This window comes from Miscanthus floridulus, chromosome 1 (assembly GCF_019320115.1).
Source record: "Miscanthus floridulus cultivar M001 chromosome 1, ASM1932011v1, whole genome shotgun sequence".
Lineage (NCBI taxonomy): Eukaryota > Viridiplantae > Streptophyta > Magnoliopsida > Poales > Poaceae > Miscanthus > Miscanthus floridulus.
The window spans coordinates 10,470,534-10,496,282 of record NC_089580.1 but is presented as its reverse complement, the minus strand read 5'-3'; the positions used below and the strand labels follow the sequence as shown (position 1 = coordinate 10,496,282).

At 46.1% G+C, this 25,749-nt stretch overlaps 2 protein-coding genes across 2 annotated transcripts; both read right to left on the bottom strand.

The window, feature by feature from the left end:
• Positions 1 to 287: 287 nt before the first annotated feature.
• LOC136452022 (uncharacterized) lies at positions 288 to 866 on the bottom strand. Its single transcript, XM_066452689.1, has 2 exons — positions 453 to 866; positions 288 to 311 (listed from the first exon to the last, which is right to left on the bottom strand). Exons 1-2 carry the CDS (start codon positions 864 to 866, stop codon positions 288 to 290), a joined length of 438 nt encoding a protein of 145 aa, XP_066308786.1.
• A 424-nt stretch (positions 867 to 1,290) lies between these two features.
• On the bottom strand, positions 1,291 to 3,332 carry LOC136452012 (uncharacterized). The gene is made up of 4 exons (XM_066452680.1): positions 2,873 to 3,332; positions 1,945 to 2,609; positions 1,546 to 1,678; positions 1,291 to 1,382 (listed from the first exon to the last, which is right to left on the bottom strand). The coding sequence occupies exons 1-4, from the start codon at positions 3,330 to 3,332 to the stop codon at positions 1,291 to 1,293; spliced, it is 1,350 nt and encodes a 449-aa protein (XP_066308777.1).
• Positions 3,333 to 25,749: the final 22,417 nt, after the last annotated feature.

Below are 25,749 nucleotides of genomic sequence, written 5' to 3'. Positions count from 1 at the left end.
GTTTTTTTTTTTTGATAGAAACAAACCAAAAGACCACGCAACGAGGGAGTGCCACACCACGTTACCCACAAATTTAGAGTTATGATCGGCCAACAATAACTCTTCGCTCACTGACCCAACTAACCGAGTAACCAACTCGGTGAAAGCCACCATCCAACTCAAAGAACATTAGAAAAATAGCATAGTACCTTAATGGATAACTCTTTAATTAATTAATAGTAGAAAATTATCACACCACACTTGATTGCACGCCAACAGGCAGCACCCAGGCATACTATTTTGCTCGCCTAGGCCTTGAAGTGAAGCGTTGCCTGGCGTGCATGCAAACAAATGCCCCAGGGTTCATCCAAACGAGACTCAAGGCAGCTTCCAGGCCACTGTCGTTCAACCAAACAGACCTATATATATAGAAATATTATACAATACACATGTGTTTTAGTAAAAAAAAACACATATTTTTTGGCCTCCTCCAGCCGTTGCTCGTAGATGTCCAGCAGCTTCTCCAGGTCCTTCTTCCTCTGCTCGAACAGCTTCAGCATTTCCTCCTTCTTCTGCGGGCTCACCTGGCTCTGGCTCGCCGGCTGCTGCTGTGACCCGGCCACACCTTGCTTGCCGCTGGACGCGTCGGCGTTGCTGCCCACGGCGACGTCCCTAGCGTTGAACCCGCTGCCGGTGCCGGTGCCGTTGTTGTCATTCTGTTGCCTGGGCAGGGTGGGCGGCAGGATGACGAGGGTGTAGACCATCTCGGCGCTGGGCGAGTCGAAGCTCCGCGCCTCCGTCTGCAGCCACTGCTCGATGGACGCGCGCTCCAGAGCGCCCGTGCCAATCAGGTCCGGGTTGCCCTGCCTCGCATCCGTGCCGGCCATGGCAGTGGCAGTGGCGGCGGCGACGGATCTGTGATTTGTCCTTCCATAGAAAAAAATTGTGATCTGTGATCTGTGGAGGCTGAAGGTAGAAGAAGAGTGGAGGCTGTTGAATCTTAATCCTATGGTGCAAAAAAAAATTAATGTGTTGAAACTATATAAAACACATGGTTGTGTAGTAGACAGACTAATATATTGCTCTAGACATCTTAGTCCAGCAACCAGAACCATTTCAGAATCGCAAAAGGCTTCCGTTTAGAAGCAATTAAGCATGATGGAATGAAACCGACAAAAGAGTGAGTTTACAGTTACGACATCATCGAACGATCCAAAAAAATGTTGCATGCAATCTTTCCGGGAACTACTCTCCAGCTTTAGCAATAGAACATGAACTGCTGAACGTACTCCTTGACCTTGGGGAGTTGCTTCACTGGGACAGCTGCCTGCCAAGAAACATTTTAAGGCTGTACATATCAATTTTTGCAGCATCCTTTGATTGCCACCCTGTACTCTTTCTCGCTGCAAGTCGTCATCAAACGATTAATTAGCACACATAAACATATTCAAAAATAATGCATAGAACATGCTTTTGGATGGTAAGGGATTCAAACACACCCCTGGCTTGCTCTCTCAGGGTTTGTTAGGTTGAGCACAAACTCTTTGGATTTGAATGGCAGCGGACCTGCCGTGAACAGGCTTTTTCTTCCATCATAAACAGGAAGCCGCCCGTCCAAGTGTTGCTTGTGCAAGCTAACGAGCTCGTTGATGATCCATCTATTTCTTGCCCGTGACACCGATTCTAGTGCGATCGCCACCTGTGATGAAATGAAGACATAAATATACCGATTGAACTTCTTGTTAGAGATGCAAATTTAGATGAAAACTGTGGTTTTCTCGAAACATGTAGGGTTTTGTTGGATTACTATTTGCAAGGCGCTGAAGCTAAGAATAGCAACGAGACACAGATAGGGCCATAGGGGTCATGTATACGTACATCGTAGTGGTAGATATCCGTGTGTCAGCGAGCTGGACATGGACATGATTGGCGCGCACCCGGCACCTCCGCCCGACGGTTCCGTACCCAGGCCGCTCGGGGAACACCATCGCCTTGCTCGAAGCCGGAGGCAGCGTACCTGCAGGTTCCGAAAGCGCCACTTGACCGGCCGGCGCCTTCCCTTGCATCTGCGGTCCCGATGCCGGCGCGACCTGACCCGGCGGCCTCACTTGCATGGCCGGTCGCCCGGCCGCAGTGTCCTGAACCGGCGCCGGCGCTGGGAGCGACGATGGGCTCGCTGCCGGTGCTACATGACCCGGCGGCCTTACCTGCATGGACGGTCGCCCTGGCACAGGGCCCTGAACCGGCGGTGCTGGGAGCGACGTTGGGCTCGCTGCCAGTGCGACCTGACCCGGCGGCCTCACTTGCATGGCCGGTCGCCCTGGCACAAGGCCCTGAACCGGCGCCGGTGCTGGGAGCGAGGTTGGGCTCGCTGCCAGTGCGACCTGACCCGGCGGCCTCACTTGCATGAGCGGTCGCCCAGGCGTAGGGCCCTGAACCGGCGCCGACGCTGGGAGCGACGACGATGGGCGCACTGCCGGTGCGACCTGACCCGGCGGCCTCACTTGCATGGCCGGTCGCCCGGGCACAGGGCCCTGAACCGGCGCTGGGAGCGACGATGCGCGCACTGCCGGTGCGACCTGACCCGGCAGCTTCCTTTGTTGCATGGCAGGTCGCCCGGGCGTAGGGCCCTGAACCGGCGCCAGCGCTGGGAAAGACGATGGGCTCGCTGGCGGTGCGACCTCACCCGGCGGCAGGGCCGGTCGCCCGGGCGTAGTGCCCTGAACAGGCGCCAGCGCTGGAAACGACGATGAGCTCGCTGCCGGTGCGACATGACCCGGCGGCTTCCCTTGTTGCATGACCGGTCGCACCGCAGGTGCCTGAAAGGACGCCGGAGACTGCGCTGGGAACGACAACGGGCTCCCTGCAGATGCCAACTGACCGGGCGCCTTACCTTGCATTGCCGGTCTCGGCGCCGGTGCTTGTGAGGACGACAAGCCCTGGCGCGGCCCCGCCTGCGCCTCGGCCACCACCACCTTCCTCTCCACCTGTCGTCTCATCGCCTCAACCTCCGCCGGGGTCGGCACCGAGGAGGGCACCGGCACCGGCGCTGTCACCTGCTGGCCGCGCCCCTGCTGAGGCACTCCGGAGTAGCCGCCACGCCCGGGCCCGGCCGCCGGATGCAGGGACTGGGGCTGGCCATGGCCGCCTCTCTGGGCGGCGCCTGGCGCCGTGGCCCCGCCGCGATCGCCACGCCCGGCCCCCCCGCGCGTGTCCTCGCGGAGTCCTCCGAGGTCCGCGGCGCCCTGGCCGCGCCCTCGGCCACCACCACCGGCGCCGCTCCCGCTTCCACGGCCTCCTCCTTGTTCGCCCCGACCTCCGCGCCGGCCCCCTCCGCCGCCGCGCGTGGACATAGCGGAAAACCCTAGAGCACGCAGAGCACAACCCACCGAGGCAAAAAGAGGCTGTTCTGTGAGACGACGAAGACGTGGTTCGTGGTCGCTTCAGTTTCGCATAATAAAAGGCTGCGGTGCGGATGGAAAGAGAGCGAAGACAAAGCGATTTCCAAGCGGCACGGCACGGCACGGCACGGGGTATGATGCCACGCAGTATTTCTGACACATGGACCCCGCTAGTGGTCGACCCCACACGTCGGTGACCCTGAAAACATGCCGCCGGCCATCCAGCCAAGTCTGAGATTGCCAGCGACGAGGGCACGAGGCCACAGCCCCACAGGCCCGGCTTGGCAGCCTCCAGCCGGGCATGCGCCGTGCAGGCAGCCCCGCTGCCCTTGGAGTCCGAGCCCATGCACGGTCGTGGAACCGAGAAAGATTAGCGGTCGCAGGAGATCTCCTGTCGGGCGAGAGATCTCAGGCTGCCGTCGTCGTCGCCTTGTCGGGTCAATTCGTCCTCTCGCATGGGCGCATGGCCTGTGGGCTGTGCCCGCCGCGCCGACCTTTCAAATCGTGGTCGATGCACAGTGCTCGCCTGCTCGGCTGGGTATTTTTGGTCGATCACAATTCACGACGTGACGAAGGGCGCGTTCGGGCTGTGTAGCTTCTGGATCGGCTAGGGAAAAGAAAAAAAAAAATCTACCGTTTCAACAAGGGGGCAGATAATGCGTGTCCCGTCATGCGATTGGAGTGCGCGACCCTGTCCTGTTCATCTCCCTTCCTCGACCACGTGTGTTAGGAGGGGGTTGCGAGCATAGTTCATCTTCCTCCCTCGACCACGCCGGCCTCTTGTCCTCGCCCCTGCCTGCGGCCGCCGCCTTCTTCCCCTCCCCCCTCCGGCGGCGGCGAGCTCCGGCCATGACGCCCTACCCCGACATGGCCCGGCCGCCTCCACCACCGCCAGGGCCCCTGACCGCCCAGCCACCGTCCCCACCGCCTGGCCGGCCTTCATCGCACGTACCCCCTTGTATGCCCACCAGAGATGGAGAAAAAGAGAGGGAGAGGCCGAAGAGAGAGGGCGCTGAACTTACCTGACGCCAGCGAGGTCCTCCCCGGAACCCTAACCGACGAGCGTGGGCGTGGTTGCGAGGAAGATTGCGAGAGGGAGAGGGAAACGCACCCGAGAGGGAGAGGGTGCGCTAGCCGTGTCACGCGTCCACGCTCTACGCGATGGTCGCGTATTTAACTTAAGGTGAGGTCACCATCAAATCAGAGTTCGGCCAAAAGATATTCCCAAGACCGTATTCTCAACCACATACAGTTTGTATGAGTATCTTGTCATGTCCTTCAGTCTGACAAATGCTCCTGCACATTTCATGTATTTGATGAATTCGGTATTCATGCCCGAACTTGACAAGTTTATGGTTGTGTTTATTGATAACATCCTGGTTTACTCGGAGAATGAGGAGGACCATGCAGAGCATCTGAGGATTGTCCTAATCAGGTTGAGGGAGCATAAGTTGTATGCCAAGTTTAACAAGTGCAAATTTTGATTAAGAAAAGTGCATTTTCTGGGTCATATTTCGTCTAAAGATGGCATATCAGTGGACCCAAGCAAGGTACAGGAAGTCATGGATTGGAAGGCCCCGACTTCGATCTCCAAAGTTCGAAGCTTTCTTGGTTTGGCAGGATACTATCGACGCTTTATTCTAGACTTTTCCAAGATTGTCAAGCCTATGACAAAACTCTTGCAAAAGGATGTGAAGTTTGTTTGGACACCAGAGTGTGAAGAAGCCTTTCACAATTTGTGGACATTATTGACCACCGCTCCTGTTTTAGCACAACCCGATATAGAGGAACCATTTGATGTGTTTTGTGATGCATCTGGTACGGGTTTGGGATGTGTTCTTATGCAAGAAGACCGAGTCATTGCTTATGCCTCACGTCAGCTAAAGAAGCATGAAGTCAACTATTCGACCTATGATTTGGAGCTTGCAACTGTCGTTCATGCACTAAAGATCGGGTGACACTATTTGCTCATAAATGTGTGCCACATCTATACTGATCGTAAGAGTCTCAAATATATCTTTACTCAACCTGAGTTAAACATGAGACAGAGAAGATGGTTAGAGCTAATTAAGGATTATAATTTGAAAGTACATTACCATCCTGGCAAGGCAAATGTGGTTGCAGACGCCTTAAGCCGGAAGTCTCATTGTCACTTTTTGAACTCATTGTTGGAAGATGGCTTTAACCTGTCGCACCCTGTTGTGCTGCATAATATCATCGTCAGTTGTTCGCTCAAAAGCAAGATCATAGAGGGTCAGAAGACTGATGTGGGTGTGTTTCACATCAAGAGGAAGATGAAGGAAAATGAAACCAAGCATTTCAAGCTAGATGAAAAAGGTATACTATGGTTTAAGGATCGGCTTGTAGTGCCGAAGGATAGGGAACTCAGAAATCAGATTCTAGACGAAGCTCACTCTTTGAAGTTGTCTATCCATCCTAGCAGTAGCAAGATGTATCAAGACTTAAAGTCACGTTTTTGGTGGACTAAGATGAAGAAAAAAATCGCTGCATATGTTGCTAGGTGTGACACATGTAGAAGGGTCAAGGCTGATCACTTGAAGCCTGCTGGGCCACTTCAACCATTGTCTATCCTAGGTTGGAAGTGGGAGGAAATAAGCATGGATTTTATTGTTGGACTTCCACCCACTCAGAAGGGTTTTGATTCTATATGAGTAATTGTGGACCGTTTGACCAAGTCTGCACACTTCATTTCAGTCAGTACCAATTGCCGACCGCATCAATATGCAGAGCTGTATGTAACCCATGTGGTACATTTACATGGTGTACAGAGAACCATCGTGTCAGATGGAGGATCTCAATTTATTGCTCGTTTCTGAGAACACTTACATAAAGAGTTGGGTACCAACTTAGTTCGAAGTTCAACATATCACCCTCAAACATTCGGACAGACTGAAAGGGTAAATAAGATTTTGGAAGACATGTTGAGAGCGTGTGTGATCTCTGCTAAAGGCTCATGGGAAAAGTGGTTGCCCTTAGCCGAGTTTTTATACAACAATAGTTATCAAGAAAGCATCAAGATGGCTTCCTTCGAAGCCTTGTATGGACAAAAATGTAGGCCCCCCTTGAACTGGGTGGAACACGGGGAGAGGAGGTACTACGATATTGATTTTGTCAAGGAAGCTGAAGAGCAAGTTCAGGTTATCCAACGTCACATTGAAGCCGCCCAATCTAGACAAAAGAGCTATGCTGACAAAAGAAGAAGACCTATCGAGTTCGAGGTAGGCGAGTATGTATACCTGAAAGTATCACCGATGAAAGGAGTACAACGGTTTGGTGTAAAGAGGAAGCTTGCACCTAGGTATGTAGGTCCATACCAAATCATTGAGTGAAGTGGAACAGTGGCCTACAAACTAGTTACCTCCAGAGATGAGAACTATTTTCAATGTCTTTCATCTCTCAACTGAGGAAATGTTTGCGCCTTCCAGAAGAAAGAGTTGAGACCGTGGACATCCAGATTAAATAGGATCTAGCTTATGAAGAGAAACCGATACAGCTCTAGGATAGTAAAGAGAGAGTAACTCGAAACCGACTGATCAAGTTTCACAAGGTATCGTGGAGTAATCACAGTGAACGGGACACAACATGGGAAAGAGAGGACTACTTACGCGAAGTTTACCCCGAATTTTATGAAAAGTGGTACGTACTGCAAATCTCGGGACGAGATTTCTGTAAGGGGGAAGGCCTGTAACACCCTAGGTGTTAAGCTTGCATATTGCACTTGCATTGCATGAGCATAAGCATCATTCATTCATTCATGAGCATGAACATATGAAATAGCATTTTATTTACTCTATGTTATCACATGAAATGCTTAATTTATCCTTGTTTCGCTTTATGATCATGCTTGGTAATGCAAGTGAATGTTGTTTGATCATCTAAACAACTTAGAACAGCTCAGGATCAAAAATCAAGTAGAGTTTATATTCATGTGTTTGCTGAAATCTACTTCTATGTGTTGGTCTGCTAGAAAATGCCTTTTCCATGATGCTTATTTGACTCTAGTTGTTTAGTGGTTTAGAGTTCTTGCATGAAGTTGGACCTTAAATAAAAGTTGTAGTTCTTTTTGAGTAGAGCAAACTTTGTTCAAGGATAGAGACCTAGTTCAGTTTATATCATGGTGAAACAGCAGCCCAAATATTGAATATGTTGCAGTTTTGAGGTTCCCAGATTTGGCTAAGTCTGAAACTGAATTTGTTCAGTTTCTAGTTTCAATGTAGCCATATTCGGGGATTTGTTTCTCTCAAACCAATTAGAACTTTACCAAGATTCTTTAATAAATATTGTAGTACTAATGTATCTCTACAATATGGTGAAATTGGTTGATCAAATCATCAATCGTATTAGGAGATATGGAGGGGATAAGATCGCTGTTTCAGTCGATTTTCAGGTACTTTTGAAAATGCACAGGCGAGGTGCTGTGGCCGAGAGGCCCAGACTGCTCGCGCCGCGTGGAGGCCGTACACCAGCGTTGGCCCTCGACGCCTCGGGTCTGGAGTGGAAGGCCAAGGGGGCGCTCTCTCTCGTTTCCCCTCCCACTCGCTCGCTCCCTCTCTGCCTTCTCTGCCGAAGGGAACAAGCTGCCGCCGTCGACCGCACGCCCTTGCCGCCGCGAAATCCACCGCTGTGCCGCGCCTTGCTTAAATCCACCGCATCAGTAGCACAACCATGGCACCCTCTCACTCCCCAACCTAGCTGAGCCGTCGATCGTCGCAAGGTAAGGCCAGGCGAGCCAAAGTCGCCGTCGCCGCCATGGACTCCATGGCCGCCGAGCTCGAGCTCGCCGTGGCCATGCACGTCTCGTTATCCTTTTCTTTACCTCTTGTGTGTTTTAGCTTGGCCTTAGGTTTCTGTAGGTTGAACCGAAGCCCGTTAGCCAATGCCCTTGCCGTGCTCGCCGGAACGCCTCGCGCTGTTGCCGCGCTCTGGCCACCGGCCGCCATGCACGTGGGCACGCGCCTTGCCGCAGCGCCACCGGCCTTAGGCCAAACCCTATCCCTCCGTACCGAGCCTATAAAGCCACCCCTGTGCCGCGCCGGCAGCATACTTCGCCAGAGCCGGCGAATCCGACGCCGCCGCCTGAGCCCATCGCTGCAGCCTATGTACAGCGCCGCCGTTGCCGCTCCTTCTGCCACCGCGTGCGTGGAAGTTAAAAATTCGTTCGCTAACCTATCCTTATAGATGCGTCTCGGCGATAAGAGCCCATTGGTGGTGGTCCTGTCGCCGGAAAGTTCGCCGCCGGCGAGCTACGGCCGGTCAAAGCGTCGCCCCTGCTTCTGTGCCTGTGACAGGTGGGGCCGAGTTGACCTCGGGTCCCAGCAGTCAGCGCCTCTGGGTGCAATGCACCGTGTGCACTTAGCAGCAGCTAGGGTTTAGTTGTTTTTCGTTTTAATCTTTTTCAGATTATGTGATGATATTGTAAAATTCATATCTCGAGCTAGAATGATCCAATTTGAGTGACACCAGTTTTGTTAGCTTTGTTATGAAATGCTCTATCTGATAGAAGTATAAAGTTTGCTTTTTGGTGACTTTTTATATGCAGTATTATTTACCCATGATAAGTGCTATTTAAAACTTGTAAAATATGAAATTTGAGTTAGGAGTGTGCTAAAAATGTTATTCCAATTTTGCTAATCTTGTTTTGTCATATGCTTGCTAAGAAGAATATTAAACCTGCAGTTTACATGCTTTTACTATGGTGTTATGAATTAATCTTGTTTAATGCTTGTTTAAGTTGATGAAAGCCTGATCTGCTTGTGATTTTTGTAGAGGCTGTTTTACTTGCTAAAAAATTATGAAATTCCTGCAATGGTCTATTGAATGTACTCTTAAGCTACTGTAATTTTTACAGAATTTACTGTACACTAGAAATGGCAGTTCTCTATTTCACCTTGCCACCTAAGGAAATTAATAAAGGCATGTAAATAATTTGTTTGGGCTTAACCATTATACTTTCTAGCATGTTTGTGATGTATATAATCTGTTGGTACGTTTGGTTGTGCTCAGATTTGATTGGTTGTATGCAGCTAGCTAATTATTGCTCTATAATTCACTTGTATCAGTTCTCTTGACTTGTTTGCTTTATGTGAGCTTGATGCTTGTTAATTAGATGCTTAGGCTAATTAAGGTAAGTTGTTAACTGCAGGTTTTAGGCTTCTTACTGCAGATGAACACATGTACCTTAGGTTGCTAGAACGTGGTGAGTGTTATTTTGTTTTCTAGAGAAGAGATATGCACATACTCGATCAAATTAACTAAGAAGATAATCACCACTTGCCACCATGCTAAACATGTTTATATTAATCAGCTTGTTGCTTGTTTATCATGCCATAATCAGCCCATGTTTGCATCATATCATACCTGCACTTCATCTTCTGTGCATTCCTATTATTTATTATGCGCATATGCATGCATATAGGATCGTCGGAGAGAGTGACACTGCTAGACTTCAAACTCAAAGGAGAAGAGACCCCGCAGGAGATCTCACAGCAGGGGGTTTCCGAAGGAGCTGCCCGAGTGCCCTGACCACAAACCCTCTGCCTACCTGAAAGGCAAGTCCTGGAGCATTTTAAGTCTCCCATGTTTTATAAATACCAACTTGAGTTCTTTATGTTTGATGTATTAGGTTGTAGAAGTTGATTGGAAACATCATTTAATCTCCTTGTCCAGAAATATATCTTGAACCTTGTGTAGGTCCAGGATCGAATATATATTTAGCCATGCTTAGTTCGATAGAAGTCGGGTGATTTCCTGTGACCTGCGAGCATTAGGTGGGTACTTGGTCACGGTTGGCTATATTTGCTATCGTGGAAATAACCATGTGATGTTTATATAAATGAAGGACGGACGGAGTCTATGGTGTAGGCTAACTCATCCGATTCTGTCTGAGCCGATTAATGACCGCATCGTTGTTGGTCTTCGGTCATTTTGAACACAACCTCCCACTTAGTTGGCCGGATAAATCATTCCGACCGCGAAGCCGAGTAGCTCAGCTCAGGCCAGGAAGTCGAGCTGTTGGGGCGCACATTGGAGGAAGTAAGGATGTGCGGGGACACGGATATGACCAAGGGCAGGCTGGGCCTGATCGCCCTGGCAATCGGTTGGTCCCTGATTATGCGACGCTATACAAGCCCACGAAATGAGACCTGAGTTGTCCCAAAGGTGACCCGACGCGACCCAGACGGGGAAGTGTAAGTTTGTGGTAGGATTTCGCCCAGCTGGTTGCAATCGATTCGAATCGCCGTCTCTCCCAGATAGTGAGAAACTTGACTGAGCTTCCTTCTATCGTAGTAAGTTAATGAAGTGAAATGGTTATGATGATGATATAATAAATGGCTATATGGTTACTAATGTGATGCTATATAATTATATACAACATGTTTAGCATATGTTAGTTGCTAATCTAGAGTTAAATAACTATAATTAACTTGATGTACGAATTATAAAATGTGTAGCTCAACTAGTGGCTTTTTATGCAAAATGAGGTCAAACTAAACCCACTTATAAAGTCTTACATATTCCTTGGTGTCACTTTATTTTTGGTTTATGACGGGTAAGTCTAGCTGAATATATTCCAGTACTTAGGGTTTATTCCCACCTGATGCAGATGGCGTGGTATATCATGGCTACTGCAAGAATTGTTTCTCTCCTGCCGTGGACGAGGAATGAGGCCGACAGGCAAGGCCTTTTCTAGTAGCTTCTCTATGCGCTTTTGTTGGAAACGATCGTGAAACTGTCATGTATCTGAACCATGTGTGTGATGGTTTCAAAACTATGTTGCTTCTGCTACTAAATTTGAACTTGGTGTTGTAATAACTATCTTTGCACTCCGATGTATGTTGAATTACTTGTGAACTTTGTGTAACATATGACATGTGGATGTTCAATCATGTACGATCTTAGTTTGTATGTGGCTAAAATTCGAGATCCTTGGTGATACTCGATGGACTACAGGGTTTATATAGGGTCAAGTATGAAAGTGTGACTGTTTCGGCAGCTGCCATTGTACTTGTGCTCTTATAAATTTAATGGTTCTGTTACATATGCCGTTTCGCGCATTACTTTAATTTATATCTTCGATCATATCTCTATTTTTCTATCTATTTGAAATGTTTTTTCTTCTATTGTATTTTTTTTGCGAGACCTCCTATTGCTTCTGGGACACTTTTTCTAGTCCTGATGAGAAGTTGATCGATTTCGGTCTTGTGGCCTGTGGCGGGTCATGTCGTCCTTGCTCTGAATTTGCATTGTACCCATATAGCATTGTACCCATATAGAAGTTGTGCGAACATATGCAGTTGACTTCTACGTTATGATTCTGGCAACTCGTCGAAATCGTAAGGCACTCACTGCTACGGAGGTCATAAATGATTTGAAAACCTAAGCTGTTTGGCTGATGATTTTTACAACTGATAAGCCGGCTAATGCTGTTTTGTTGTGAGAGAAAAATACTGTACCATGCTTGATAAGCTGGGCTGATAAGTTCAAGCAAACAGGGCTACAATGTTGGTGATAATGCGCAATAGTTTCATTCTAAGTTAGTGAAAGTCGGTGATAATCAGGGTGATCACCACCTGTTTCAAATCAGCAGTAATAATCTATTATCATCTTTGGCTCATATTACCAACCGATGATGATATATATTTCAAAAAAAATAAAAATCACAGTGAGCCGTAAAGAAGGCCCACCAAACTCATTGAAGAAGCCAACTTAGTCCATTGACTTCGATTGCGCCACTGGTGCTAGGAAAGCAAGTGACAAGGCCTCACACGTGGAGGATGGGTCATGGGGTGTGGCTGCCCATGCTATCACCACTCACCTAAGCCACGCCGCCTCCTTGGCCAGGAAGGTCCACATCTCGCCATGGCCTGGGTTGTGCCGCCATCCTTGGCCGCGATGTGCACTTGGGGACACGACCCCTGCCATGGATCCTGCACCACCTTTGCCTCCGTAGATCCGACATGGACCCCGCTCTTCGGTGCCACAACAAAGAGCTACATTGATTTCTTTTGAATTTTGTCGCTTTCTGATAGCACACTATTACAAAAGATGCAATTGAAAGGTCCTAATGGCTAGAGGGGAGGGTGAATAGCATAATAAAATTTCTACAACAACACTTAACAAAATAGTTAGACAATTATGAGGCGAAGCAAGTGTTGCGCTAGTCTACTCAAAATGCAAGCCACCTACCATAATTCTAGCTTAGATAGTGTCGATTCACACAAGAGCTATGACATTACCCTATGTTAGTGTGCTCTCAAAGGCTAACTAAAGAGCCACACCAACCAAGCAAGCAAGCTCTCACAACTAGCTACACTAAAGAGCTTGTCAACTAGTTTGCGGTAAAGTAAAGAGAGTGATCAAAAGGGTTATACCGCCGTGTAGATGAAAGAACCAATCAATCATAAGGATGAATAACAATGAAGACCAATCACCTCGGAATCAATGATGAACACAATGATTTTTACCGAGGTTCAATTGCTTGTCGGCAAGCTACTCCTCGTTGTGGCGATTCACTCACTCGGAGGTTCACGCGCTAATTGGCTTCACACGCCAAACCCTCAATAGGGTGCCGCACAACCAACACAAGATGAGGATCACACAAGCCACGAGCAATCCACTAGAGTACTTTTTGGCTCTACACCAGGAAAAGGTCAAGAACCCCTCACAATCACCACAATCGGAGCCGAAGACAATCACCACCCTCTGCTCAACGATCCTTGCTACTCCAAGCCGTCTAGGTGGCGGCAACCACCAAGAGTAACAAAGCGTATTCCACAGCGAAACATGAACACCAAGTGCCTCTAGATGCAAACACTCAAGCAATGCACTTGAATTCACTCCCAATCTCACAAAGATGATGAATCCATGATGGAGATAAGTGGGAGGGCTTTGGCTAAGCTCACAAGGTTGCTATGTCAATGAAATTGGCCAAGAGTCATAGCTTGAGCCGGTCATGGGGCTTTAAATAGAAGCCCCCATCAAATAGAGCCGTTGGCTAAAAAAACGGGCTGACTGCGCGTCGACCGGACGCTCCGGTCCAATCGACCGGACACAGCACCGGACGCTCCGGTCGTGAATACCATACGTGTCCGGTAGGATGACCGGACGCGTCCGGTCTCTCCCAGACCGCCACATGTCCTGTTCAAGACAAGGTAGCCGTTGCAGCCCACACTTTCATGCGATCGGACGCTCAGACCGGACGCAGAACTACAAATGACCGGACGCTGAGCCACTGAGTCTGGTCGAGTCCAGTAAGCCACCGGGCCGACCGGACGCGTCTATTAGAAACTGACCGGACGCTGAGCCTCAGCGTCCGGTGGAGTACAGTAAGCATCCACGCTCGACCGGACATGTCCGGTCACACCGGACCGGACACTGCCAGCGTCCGATCGACTGCTCTGCCGAACTCTATGTTTGCTGATTCATACCGGACGCGTCCAGTGTGGCGACCGGACGTGTCCGGTCGCGGAGTTCGTCGCCAAATACCGAACGTGTCCAGTCACCATACCGGACGCGTCCGGTCACTCTATAACCAGCGTGGCTAACTCCTCTTCGACTCTATCTTCTTCACCCTTGCTCAAATGTGTCAACCACCAAGTGTATCACCTTGTGCACATGTGTTAGCATATTTTCACAAACATTTTCAAGGGTGTTAGCACTCCACTAGATCCTAAATGCATATGCAATGAGTTAGAGCATCTAGTGGCACTTTGATAACCGCATTCCGATACGAGTTTCACCCCTCTTAATAGTACGGCTATCAAACCTAAATGTGATCACACTCTCTAAGTGTCTTGATCACTAAAACAAAATAGCTCCTATGGTTTATACCTTTGCCTTGAGTTTTTTGTTTTTCTCTTTCTTCTTTCTAAGTCCAAGCACTTGATCATCACCATGGCATCATCTTCATCATGCTATGATCTTTGTTTGCTTTGCAACTTGGAGTGTGCTACCTATCTTATGATCACTTGATAAACTAGGTTAGCACTTAGGGTTTCATCAATTCACCAAAACCAAACTAGAGCTTTCAATCTCCCCCTTTTTGGTAATTGATGACAACCCTTATACAAAGATATGAATTGAAATTCAATTTAATCCATGTTGCTTGCCCAAGCATATTTACCATGTGTAAAAGGATATAGACAAGTTTCATGAACCCCAAATGGTAGCAATTGCTCCCCCTACATATGTGCTAAGAGTTTGGATTGTACCTTGCACATATGCTTAGATAGAAAATATAGGAGTCAATGTCTACCACATGATGCTAAGGTATAAAAGATGGACCTTTGAAGCGTGATACCAATCGGAGTGCACCAATATACCATCCTTAGCACCATGGTTAGCTCAATACCACTTAGAAATATTTGGAAATGAAATCAGTAGATATCCTATGCATGCTAGTTTTCATTTCATCATTCAAACCGACAACTAGCATACACCACACAAGCATAGACATTGAATTTCAAAACTTGTGCCATGCAAGCAAACATATGAGATGCACATTCAAATGCACCATACAAGTTCATGAGCTTGCTCCCCCTACTTGTGTGCTCAAAATTTTAGTTGATCCCTTTCCTTTGTCATATCTTTATGTTTCTCTCCCTTTTTCACTATCTTTACTACTATCTTTGTTTCTCTCCCCCTTTGTCATCAATGACCATAAAGGTTCAAAATATAGATAGTATTACTTGTAGGGTCAAGATTATCAATGCCAATCAATGAGATGAGGATCAAAGTTCCGAATTTGGTTCAAACTAGAATATATGCCAAAGATATTTAACTCGGTTTGATCCAAGAACAAGCTTCTTCACACCTCCAAATGAGGGTTATCTTGTACCATGTTGAGTTAAACACTTAGAGTTCATTTTCTAGATTAAACACTAGGTTTACAAGCCCACAAACATAGCATATGCTATCACTAGATCAAGTCAAACATAGAAGCAATAGTGATACCATATAAACATCAAATTCATTTGATTTTCATGAATGAGCCAAATAAAATAGAGAGATGTCTAGATGCACTAAACATGTCCTTAGCAAGGATGTATGTCATGCCAATCAATTTTTACCTTAGATTGCTCGAAGGAGAGGCATGTCATATAAGTGGGGGTGCATCAACACATATTTGAGAAATCCAATATGTTCAACTCATTCCTTAGCTTGCAAAACCTTTTCTCATCCAATGGCTTGGTGAATATATCGATAAGTTGATCTTCGGTGCCTACACTCTCAATGTAAATGTCCCCTTTTTGTTGGTGATCTCTTATGAAATGGTGGCGGACATCAATGTGCTTTGTTCTTGCATGTTGAACCGGATTGTTGGTTAGCTTGATTGCACTCTCATTGTCACATAGCAATGACACTTTCTTGAACTTGATTCCAAAGTCACACAAAGTGGTCTTCATCCAAAGTATTTGCGCACAGCAACTACCGGCGGATATGTATTCGGCTTCGGCGGTTGATAATGCAACACTATTTTGCTTCTTTGATGACCATGAAACAAGTGATCTTCCCAACAATTGACATGTGCCCGAGGTGCTCTTCCTTTCAACCTTGCATCCCGCATATTCCGAGCCAAAGTAACCAACTAGCTCAAACTTTGCTCCTTTGGGATACCACAAACCAATATTTGGTGTATGCTTTAAGTACCTCAATATTCTCTTTGTAGCCTTCAAATGACTTTCTCTTGGTGAGGCTTGAAATCTTACACACATGCATACACTAAACATGACATCCGGTCTTGATGCGGTCACATAGAGTAGGCTTCCAATCATAGACCGATACAATTTTTGATCCACCATGTTTCCACTTGCATCACTATCCAAGTTGCCATTTGTTCCCATTGGTGTGCTAATGACTTTGCTATCAATCATGCCAAACTTTTTGATCATGTCTTTGATGTACTTGCCTTGACTCACAAATGTACCATTCTTTAATTGCTTGATTTGAAGACCAAGGAAGTAACTCAATTCTCCAATCATGGACATCTCAAACTCATTAGCCATCATCTTTCCAAACTCATCACAAAATTCTTGATTTGTTGATCCAAATATGATGTCATCAACATAGATTTGCAATACAAATAGATCTTTTTCAATCTTCTTGATGAAAAGAGTGGTGTCAACTTTGCCCATTGTGAACCCTTTAGAGAGTAGGAAATCCCTCAATCTCTCATACCATGCTCCAGGTGCTTGCTTCAAGCCATACAATGCCTTCTTCAACTTGTACACATGGTTAGGCTTCTTATCATCTTCAAAACTGGGAGGTTGCTCTACATATACTTCTTCATTGATGTAGCCATTTAGAAATGCACTCTTAACATCCATTTGATAGAGCTTGATGTTGTGGGCACAAGCATAGGCTAGCAAGATTCTAATTGCTTCAAATCTAGCAACCAGGGCATATGTTTCTCCAAAGTCAAGACCTTCAACTTGAGTATAGCCTTGTGCTACCAATCTTGCTTTGTTCCTTACTACTATCCCATCTTGATCTTGCTTGTTTCTAAAGACCCATTTGGTTCCAATCACATTGTGTCCCTTTGGTCTTTCTACCATCTCCCATACTTGATTTCTTGTGAAGTTATTCAACTCTTCATGCATAGCATTTACCCAATCAATATCCTTCAATGCTTCATCTATCTTCTTTGGTTCAATGGATGATACAAATGAGAAGTGCTCACAAAATGATGCCAATCTTGATCTTGTTTGTATACCTCTAGAAATATCACTAATGATAGTGTCCAATGGATGATCTCTTGCAACATTGGTTGGTTGGAGGATTGGAACTTGATTGCTTGCACTTGCTTGATCATTGGATTGAGATGATGTACTAGCCACTTGATCTTGTTCATTGTCATAAGATCCACTTGCACTAACTTGATTTGTATCATCTTGCATATTTGAGTTAGAGAGCACTTGCAATTGATCATCTTCATCATCATTCACTTGTCTAGGCCTCAATTTACCAACATCCATGTTCTTCGTGGCATTTGAAAGTTGAATGCATCTAACATCTTCTAAGTTCTCATTCTGTACTTGTGAACCCTTGGTTTCATCAAATTCAACATCATGAACTTCCTCAAGAGTACCACTATCCAAATTCCAAACTCTATATGCTTTGCTTGTGGTGGAATAGCCAAGTAGGAATCCTTCATCACATTTCTTGTCAAACTTGCCCAATCTTGTGCCTTTCTTCAAGATATAGCATTTGCAACCAAAGACTCGAAAATATGCAATATTGGGCTTTCTACCATTCAAGAGCTCATATGGTGTCTTCTCTTTTAATCGATGACAATAGAGGCGGTTGCTACAATAGCAAACCGTGTTGATAGCTTCGGCCCAAAAGGATTGACTCACATTGTACTCACTAAGCATAGACCTTGCCATATCAATGAGTGTTCTATTCTTCCTCTCAACAAGGCCATTCGATTGAGGTGTGTGCTTAGCCAAGAATTGATGTCTAATTTCAAATTCATCACATAACTCATCAATTTTAGTGTTCTTGAACTCACTACCATTATCACTTCTAACTCTCTTGATGGTTGTTTCAAATTCATTATGAATGCCTTTGACAAATGATTTGAATATTGCAAACACATCACTTTTGTCCACTAGAAAGAATACCCATGTATATCTAGTGTAATCATCCACTATCACAAGGCCATATTTGTTACCACCGATACTAGTGTATTGTGTTGGCCCAAACAAATCCATGTGCAATAACTCAAATGCTTTACTAGTGCTCATCATGCTTTTCTTAGGATGGTTGTTTCCAACTTGTTTTCTGGCTTGACAAGAGCTACAAAGCTTATCCTTTTCAAACACAACATCCTTCAAGCCTCTAACCAAGTCATGCTTAACCAATCTATTCAATTGTTTCATTCCAACATGACCAAGCCTTCTATGCCATAACCAACCCATGCTAGACTTAGTGAACAAGCATGTAGACAATCTAGCTTCACTAGCATTGAAATCAACCAAGTATAGATTCTCATATCTAAAACCTTTGAAGATCAAGTTAGAGCCATCTACACTTATGATCTCTACATCATCTACTCCAAATATGCATTTGAATCCAAGATCACACAATTGAGCCACGGATAGCAAATTGAAGTTCAAGCTTTCTACTAGCAACACATTGGATATGTTCATGTCATTGGATATTGCAATCTTACCAAGCCCTTTGACCTTGCCTTTGCCATTGTCACCAAATGTGATACTATCATAACCATCATTGCCATTGGTGTTGATTGAGTTGAACATTCTTGCATCACTGGTCATGTGTTGAGTGCACCCACTATCAAGAACCCAATGCCTTCCTCCAGCTTTGTAATTAACCTACAAAAGAAAATCAATTCTTTTTAGGTACCCAAACTCGCTTGGGTTCTTGAAGGTTAGTCACTAAGCTCTTTGCTATCCAAATGGCTTTCTTCTTTGAGCCCATCCATGGTTTACCAATGAACTTAGCCTTCACACCATTTGTGCACTTAGTAAGCATATAGCATGAATCAAGCTTAATGGAGGATACATTAGCATTTTTGCTCTTATTTTTGCATTCATGCTCTTTATGACCAACTTGCTTGCAACTAGTGCAAAACCGACCATTGTTCTTCACAAAACTAGTCTTGTGAGGAGCAAAGGCCGTCTTGCCTTTCTTGGGGGTATAGCCCAATCCCTCTTTGTAGAGAGAAGCTCTTTGGCTACCTAAGCACATAAGCAAGCGGTCCTCACCACCATAAGCTTTAGCTAAGGTGTGAGTGAGCTTATTGACCTCCTTCTTGAGGTTCTCATTCTCAACCACTAATGAGGTGTCACAAGTGAGACCATCACTACTAGATGAGGAGGAAGTGGAAGTACTATAAGAAGGGTTAGTAGGAGCAACAATGATAGGCATAGATAGTGATTCATCAATTATATCACAAGTTAAACCTACATTGCAAGTTTCCACATGCTTCTTTTTATTTTGCTCATTAAGCGAAGAAGAATGAGTTTTTTCAAGCTTTTTGTGAGCTTTGCCAAGCTTCTCATGAGCTTCCTCTAGCTTCTCATGAGTTTCTTTGAGCTCATCAAGGGCTTGCTTAAGGGCTTTTACCTCCTTATTCAAGCTCTTGCATTCCCTTCTCTTAATATCAAAGTGTTCTTTAGCATCTTTTAGCATGTCAAATAATTCATCCTTAGTAGGTTCATCATCATCACTATCATTTTCATTTTTATGTTCATTATCATCAACATGTTCTTCATCACTTTCATCATCACAAGATTGTACCTTAGTGGCCTTAGCCATGAAGCATGATGAAGATTCAAAGAGAGAAGGCTTCTCATTGATAGCAATGCTTGCAAGAACCTTCTTCTTGGTGGTCTTGTTATCATCACTATCATCATCATCACTTGAGGAAGCATCACTATCCCAAGTGACTACATATGAACCACCCTTCTTCTTCTTGAATGCCATCTTGTCCTTCTTCACTTTCTTTTCCTTCTTGTCCTTCTTCTTGTTCTTCTTGTTGTCATCGTCATTGTCGCTATTGTATGGGCATTGAGCAACAAGATGATCTTTGCTTCCACACTTGAAGCACCTTCTTGACTCTTCTTTGTTCTTGGATGAAGACTTCTTCCTTCTAGCACGGTAGCCCTTCTTCACCATGAACTTATCAAATCTCTTGACAAAGAGAGCCATCTTCTCATCATCATCATCATCCCAAGATTCATCTTCTTCACTTGATGTCTCTTGCTTAGCTTTGCCCTTTGATGATGTGGCTTTGAATGTCATGCTCTTCTTCTTGTCATCCTTCTTGTCTTCTTTCTTCTCCTTCTTTTCTTCATTGTCATCATCATCTCTATAAGCATCATCGGTCATGATATCTCCCAAGATTTGGTTTGGTGTCATTGTGTTCAAACCGGTCCTCACTAGTAAGGTGACCAACATGCCAAATCTTGCGGGCAAACATCTCAAAAACTTATTGGAGAAGTCATTGTCCTCTATCTTCTCACCAAGTGCTTTGAGATCATTGACAATCACTTCCATCCGATGGAACATGTCCAGCACACTCTCATCTTCCTTCATCTTGAAGCTTGCAAACTTCTCTTTGAGAATATATGCCTTTGCACCCTTCACGGCTTGAGTGCCCTCAAATGATTCTTCCAATTTCTTCCAAGCTTCATGAGCCATCTCAATATTCTTGATTTGCTCAAATGTTCTCACATCAATTGCATCATGAATGACACTTAGAGCAATGTTATTATTTTGGAGAAGCACTTCTTCGGCCGTGGTGGGATTTTCCGGATCCTCAATCTCAATTTTGGTTTCTACCACCTTTCACACTTTTGTATTGATTGACTTGATATGTGTGGTCATCTTTGACTTCCAATAAGAATAATTTGAGCCATTAAATTGGGGTGGCTTTCTTGGTGTTGTTGATTTGAGCCATTTTAACACCGAAGGTTGTTAAGCCTCAAATAACGGTGACCTCGGCTCCGATACCACTTGAAAGGTCCTAATGGCTAGATGGAGGGTGAATAGCCTAATAAAATTTCTACAACAACACTTAACAAAATAGTTAGACAATTATGAGGCGAAGCAAGTGTTGCGCTAGCCTACTCAAAATGCAAGCCACCTACCACAATTCTAGTTTAGATAGTGTCGATTCACACAAGAGCTGTGACACTACCCTATGTTAGTGTGCTCTCAAAGGCTAACTAAAGAGCCACACCAACCAAGCAAGCAAGCTCTCACAACTAGCTACACTAAAGAGCTTATCAACTAGTTTGCGGTAAAGTAAAGAGAGTGATCAAGAGGGTTATACCGCCATGTAGATGAAAGAACCAATCAATCACAAGGATGAATAACAATGAAGACCAATCACCTCGGAATCAATGATGAACACAATGATTTTTACCGAGGTTCACTTGCTTGCCGGCAAGCTACTCCTCGTTGTGGCGATTCACTCACTTGAAGGTTCACGCGCTAATTGGCTTCACACGCCAAACCCTCAATAGGGTGCCGCACAACCAACACAAGATGAGGATCACACAAGCCACGAGCAATCCACTAGAGTACTTTTTGGCTCTCCACCAGGAAAAGGTCAAGAACCCCTCACAATCACCACAATCGGAGCCGGAGACAATCACCACCCTCTGCTCAACGATCCTTGCTACTCTAAGCCGTCTAGGTGGCGGTAACTACCAAGAGTAACAAGCGAAATCCATAGCGAAACACGAACACCAAGTGCCTCTAGATGCAAACACTCAAGCAATGCACTTGGATTCACTCCCAATCTCACAAAGATGATGAATCAATGATGGAGATGAGTGGGAGGGCTTTGGCTAAGCTCACAAGGTTGCTATGTCAATGAAATTGGCCAAGAGTCATAGCTTGAGCCGGCCATGGGGCTTTAAATAGAAGCCCCCATCAAATAGAGCCGTTGGCTCAAAAAACGGGCTGACTGCGCGTTGACCGGACGCTCCGGTCCAATCAACCGAACGCAGCACCAGATGCTCTGGTCGTGAATACCGGACATGTCCGGTAGGACGACCGGACGCGTCTAGTCTCTTCCAGACCGCCACGTGTCCTGTTCAAGACAAGGTAGCCATTGCAGCCCACACTTTCATGCGATCGGATGCTCAGACCGGACGCAGAACTACAAATGACCGGATGCTGAGCCACCGAGTCCGGTCGAGTCTAGTAAGCCACCAGGCCGACCAGACGCGTTTGTTAGAAACTGACCGGATGCTGAGCCTCAGCGTCCGGTGGAGTACAGTAAGCATCCACGCTCGACCAGACACATCCGGTCACACCGGACCGGACGCTGCCAGCGTCCGATCGACTACTCTGCCGAACTCTGTGTTTGCTGATTCATACCGGACGCGTCTGGTGTGGCGACCGAACGCGTCCGGTCACGGAGTTCATCGCCAAATACCGGACGTGTCCGGTCACCATACCGGACACGTCCGGTCACTCTGTAACCAGCACGGCTAACTCCTCTTCGACTCTATCTTCTTCACCCTTGCTCAAATGTGCCAACCACCAAGTGTATCACCTTGTGCACATGTGTTAGCATATTTTCACAAACATTTTCAAGGGTGTTAGCACTCCACTAGATCCTAAATACATATGCAATGAGTTAGAGCATCTAGTGGCACTTTGATAACCGCATTCCGATACAAGTTTCACCCCTCTTAATAGTACGGCTATCAAACCTAAATGTGATCACACTCTCTAAGTGTCTTGATCACTAAAACAAAATAGCTCCTATGGTTTATACCTTTGCCTTGAGCTTTTTGTTTTTCTCTTTCTTCTTTCCAAGTCCAAGCACTTGATCATCACCATGGCATCATCTTCATCATGCTATGATCTTTGTTTGCTTTGCAACTTGGAGTGTGCTACCTATCTCATGACCACTTGATAAACTAGGTTAGCACTTAGGGTTTCATCAATTCACCAAAACCAAACTAGAGCTTTCAGCAATGTAACACCGTCTCTCTGGTGTGCACAGGGACTTCGGGTTTGTGCACTTGAAAACAAATTATTTACACGATTGTTCTAAAGTTCTGGTGCACCACTGTCGGTCTGGTGGCCCTAAAAATAGTGCACCCAACTTGTTTTTGAAACCATTTTCAAACATGCTAACTCCAAATTGTTTCTCATGGGACAACCTTCACCTTTAGCACTTTGTTAGCATTTTCAAACATTTTTCAAAGGTTTGCAACGTGATTTTAGAAACATCACTTGAAAACTATATGCAATGCAACATCGATTTCTCAAGTGGCACTATATAAGCGTATTTGCAAACTCAATTTTCTCTTCTTAATAATATGACTATCTGGCATATCAATCCAACCATTACTACTCCTATAACCACCTCATGGACAGTGAAAAACAAAACCTATGCATATACTTTCGACTTCACTTTGTCTTCCATCATTCATCTTCATTTTCACCTTGTTGAGCTTTTCAATCACATGGTCCATGCCACTCATTTTTTATGGCCATGCATGTAGTTCAACCTTTTTGCTTCTCATCTTCACTCTTGAGCGCTTCACCATCATGATGACCCCACCATTTTTGTAACCCTTCCCGTCTTGAATATATAAGGTGGGGTAGGGATTCCTTTTCTTCTTCTTCTTCTTCTTCTTCTGGCGTTTCTTTGCCCTCTTAACTCTCGAAGACTCTAACTCCCACCCGTTTGTAACCTCTAATACAGAATTTGAGCCCTTTATGCTCAGGAACAAGAACAAACACCCCCGACTAGACATAGGACATGATTGCCTAAACCACTATAATCCTAGAGTCTTTGAATGCAGAGCCATTTGAGCCAATGTGCAACCACAAATTTACTAGTTGACATTACGAAACATTGACACCTACATATTGCTACAAAAATCAATACTATCACAAGGCAAGAGTATCGTTGCAATATTGTCAACTGTAACTCGGGCCCCTATTATGTGTCTGGTACGTTCAAACCTTGACCAACGGTCTAGGCAACAATACATCCTTAACCGACACAGGTGGGACTAAAAGTACAACTAGGACCTCCATGTCCTATTACTTCACCAACCTCAACTCTCGCCCAGTCTCTAGTTATCATCATCTCCACCCACATGATAGCAAAGTGGCATGGTAAATCACACATATGGTGACTAATGGCAGGTTATTCACATGCTACCAAAAAAAACCCTGAGCATAACAGCTACACGAAACCTGTCATGCTAGTAAGTATCATAGAGAAGACTATTTATGCAGGTGGGTTCCAACCAATTTGTATATACTTAATAATGCACAAACAACAACAAAACAAGTGCTTGTAAAATAGAGGTTATGCATCGGGGCTTGCCTTGAGCAAGAATTAGATGAGCAGAGAAGTTAGTGACTCAATGAGGGCTTTAGGAACACCATCGGCGAGGACCTCCTTGTCATACTCCTCGATGACCTCCTCGTATTCCGGGTGTGCCTCCAGCACGTTTTCGGTCACAACGGAACCTACATGCACGCAACACATATGCAATTCTAATTAACCCACGAACAAAGTAGAGATACACGTGGCATAACATCTTTTGAAAGAGTACAACTCTAGGAAGCTAAAAAATTTGTTTGGCATTTTTCTGGTTTTTTCATGATTTTTTGTGAATTTTAGAAGCTTCCCAACATATAAAAGAAAAAAAAACAGAGCTTTCTCCTAAAAAACGAAAAAGCCCGCGGCCTGCTTCTCTCCCAACGGCCCGCGCGACCATGACGGCACGTGGCGCGCGCGTCCCAGGCGTGAGGACTGAGGACGCGGCTCGCGCGGCCCAACACGGTTGAGCAGCCCAGTGCGACCAAGCACCCTGCAAACTTGCAGAAAAAAAACCTTTCCTCAAAACAACTTCATAAAAGTCCTCAGAGTTAGAATAAATTCCAACTTAGCACATCCAATTGTTTGATTCACGCAAAATGCATTTAAGACCCTCTCTTTCCTCAAATTCTATTCGCGTGGTCCCCTGCCCCTTCACAAAAGCAGAACAGACCGCCCGGTGGTTAGCCCCTGCCGGTGGCTGCTCGCCGGCGGGGCGGCCGGTGGGCTGTTGCACGGCGTCCCGGACACAGGCGGCCGCGACGACGGCAAGGCCGCAGCCCAGGCACGACCACGAGAGGGAGGCGCGGCACCTGAGAGAGAGAGAGAGAGAGAGAGAGAGAGAGAGAGAGAGAGAGAGAGCGTGGGAGGTGCTTACCGAGAGAGGGCGCCGCGAATTTGGAGAAAAGGGAGAAGTGCGAGAGGGAGGGAGAGAGAAACGACCGGCGGCCATGGTATATAAGGAAACGGCGACGTCGGCCTTGGACCAGAGGTCCGAAGGGGCGAGCGGCGACGCTGTGGATCACAGGACCCGCGAGGATGGCACAGGGGCGGCACAGGACCGACGTGCGCGCACAACGCCGGGCATGGGCGGCGGTGTACTTGCGCATAGTTCGCCCCGGATTCCGGGCGGCGCTGAACTGGGCGACGACGACGATGCGGGCGGCTCGCGGTTTCGCGCGGCGATGCGGCGGCCACGGCAGGAGCGCGCGCGGGCGGCTCCTTCTCGGCCGGGCTGACCATCCGCAGCGTTGTTTCTGTTTTTCATTTTTAATTTTTTTAACCAAAAGTAAAACAGCTATTACCATTACAGAATTACCCCATGCAAAAACCAACACAACTTTTTCCAAGATGATCAGATGTGAGTGGTGGAGTTTTACCAACAACAGGGCTATCTTTGCAGCCGCTGCCTTTGTAACACAATCAGGCTGCAATTTGCAAAAAAAAAAAGTTCTAAATTAGGTACCTGGAATCAGTAAGCTTTCACTTTTGGTTTTGACTTTGGAAACGTTTCATTCTCGG

What these genes read in the sequence shown, in the direction of transcription:
- LOC136452022 (XM_066452689.1), bottom strand. Translation starts at nt 866, where the DNA reads ATGGCCGGCACGGATGCGAGGCAGGGCAACCCGGACCTGATTGGCACG. An exon ending in TGGAGGAGGCCAAAAAATAT is followed by an intron (nt 312 to 452) that starts GTGTTTTTTTTT and finishes CATGCACGCCAG; the next exon opens with GCAACGCTTCACTTCAAGGC.
- LOC136452012 (XM_066452680.1), bottom strand. Translation starts at nt 3,332, where the DNA reads ATGTCCACGCGCGGCGGCGGAGGGGGCCGGCGCGGAGGTCGGGGCGAA. An exon ending in GTGTTCCCCGAGCGGCCTGG is followed by an intron (nt 1,679 to 1,944) that starts GTACGGAACCGT and finishes ATTTCATCACAG; the next exon opens with GTGGCGATCGCACTAGAATC. An exon ending in AAAAAGCCTGTTCACGGCAG is followed by an intron (nt 1,383 to 1,545) that starts GTCCGCTGCCAT and finishes GACGACTTGCAG; the next exon opens with CGAGAAAGAGTACAGGGTGG.